Source organism: Solanum stenotomum, chromosome 11, assembly GCF_019186545.1.
Source record: "Solanum stenotomum isolate F172 chromosome 11, ASM1918654v1, whole genome shotgun sequence".
Taxonomy (NCBI): domain Eukaryota; kingdom Viridiplantae; phylum Streptophyta; class Magnoliopsida; order Solanales; family Solanaceae; genus Solanum; species Solanum stenotomum.
In genome coordinates, this window is record NC_064292.1 from 47,767,010 (window position 1) to 47,767,909 (window position 900).

The window sequence follows — 900 nt, forward strand, 5'->3', positions numbered from 1 at the left end:
TAATTAACTACTTAGATTTTATCACATTATTCATTCACAAAACATACACTTTTCATGAGAATTCAAGAAAACACTTAAGTACTTAGTATAGTATGACAAAATTAAGCCCATGTACTCTACGTGTTACTTCCTTATGTCTTTTCCGTTTCCAATCGAACAACCAAACAAATATTCATCCAACAGAAATAGAAATTTCTAAATTCATATTACATGAGATCATACACAAGAAATGATTACAACATGCCAAATTTTTACTCTCAAAAATAAAAAATATAGAGTGCATCGCTATTTGTTTTACATGCTACCTGGCGGTGCAAGAGTGAGCTCAAGATTGAGAGGCTCGGTATTGTTAGCATGGCGGACCCCGATGATCTCTGGGTCCGGAAGTATCACTCCTTCTCTCATTAAAGCCTCTAATAAGCTTCTATCTCGCACCATTGACATCATAACAGAAGCTCCAGTAATCGTTGTAAAACGACGAAACTCCTTATCAGAACTCTGATTTGGCATCAAAGAAGATGATGCAGAAGTACTGTTGTTGGCATAATTGATCATGACATCCTTACGATTAAGCTTTTGAAGATAATTTTTGGTTCTTTTGACGTCATTATGATTAGTTATTGGAGGAAAATTAATGACTGTCCGTGGGCCGAGATGCTGTCGGGCAGCTGCATCATAAGCCCTAGCAGCTTCCTCCGCTGTATCAAATGTTCCAAGCCACACAAATCTTCTCTGGCTGATAACTTTGATCTCAGCTATGTAGCTCCCTGTGGGAAGCTTCCTCACACCCTTGTAACGCATTTCACCGGAGGGAACTGCAACATTGATATTATTGTTTTTTGCCATCTTAAAAATAAATAAAAATACAAGAAGAAATAGAAAAGAGTGAGTTATATATAT

General features: G+C 36.9%; 1 protein-coding gene across 1 annotated transcript; it reads right to left on the minus strand.

Annotated features, from left to right (window-relative positions):
• Nucleotides 1-294: 294 nt before the first annotated feature.
• Nucleotides 295-846, minus strand: LOC125845998 (ethylene-responsive transcription factor 9-like). The gene has a single exon (XM_049525470.1). It carries the CDS (start codon nt 844-846, stop codon nt 295-297), a length of 552 nt encoding a protein of 183 aa, XP_049381427.1.
• Between the last annotated feature and the right edge of the window lie 54 nt (nt 847-900).

Bases quoted from the DNA above. Each gene is read 5' to 3' on its own strand.
- LOC125845998 (XM_049525470.1), bottom strand. From the start codon at position 846: ATGGCAAAAAACAATAATATCAATGTTGCAGTTCCCTCCGGTGAAATG.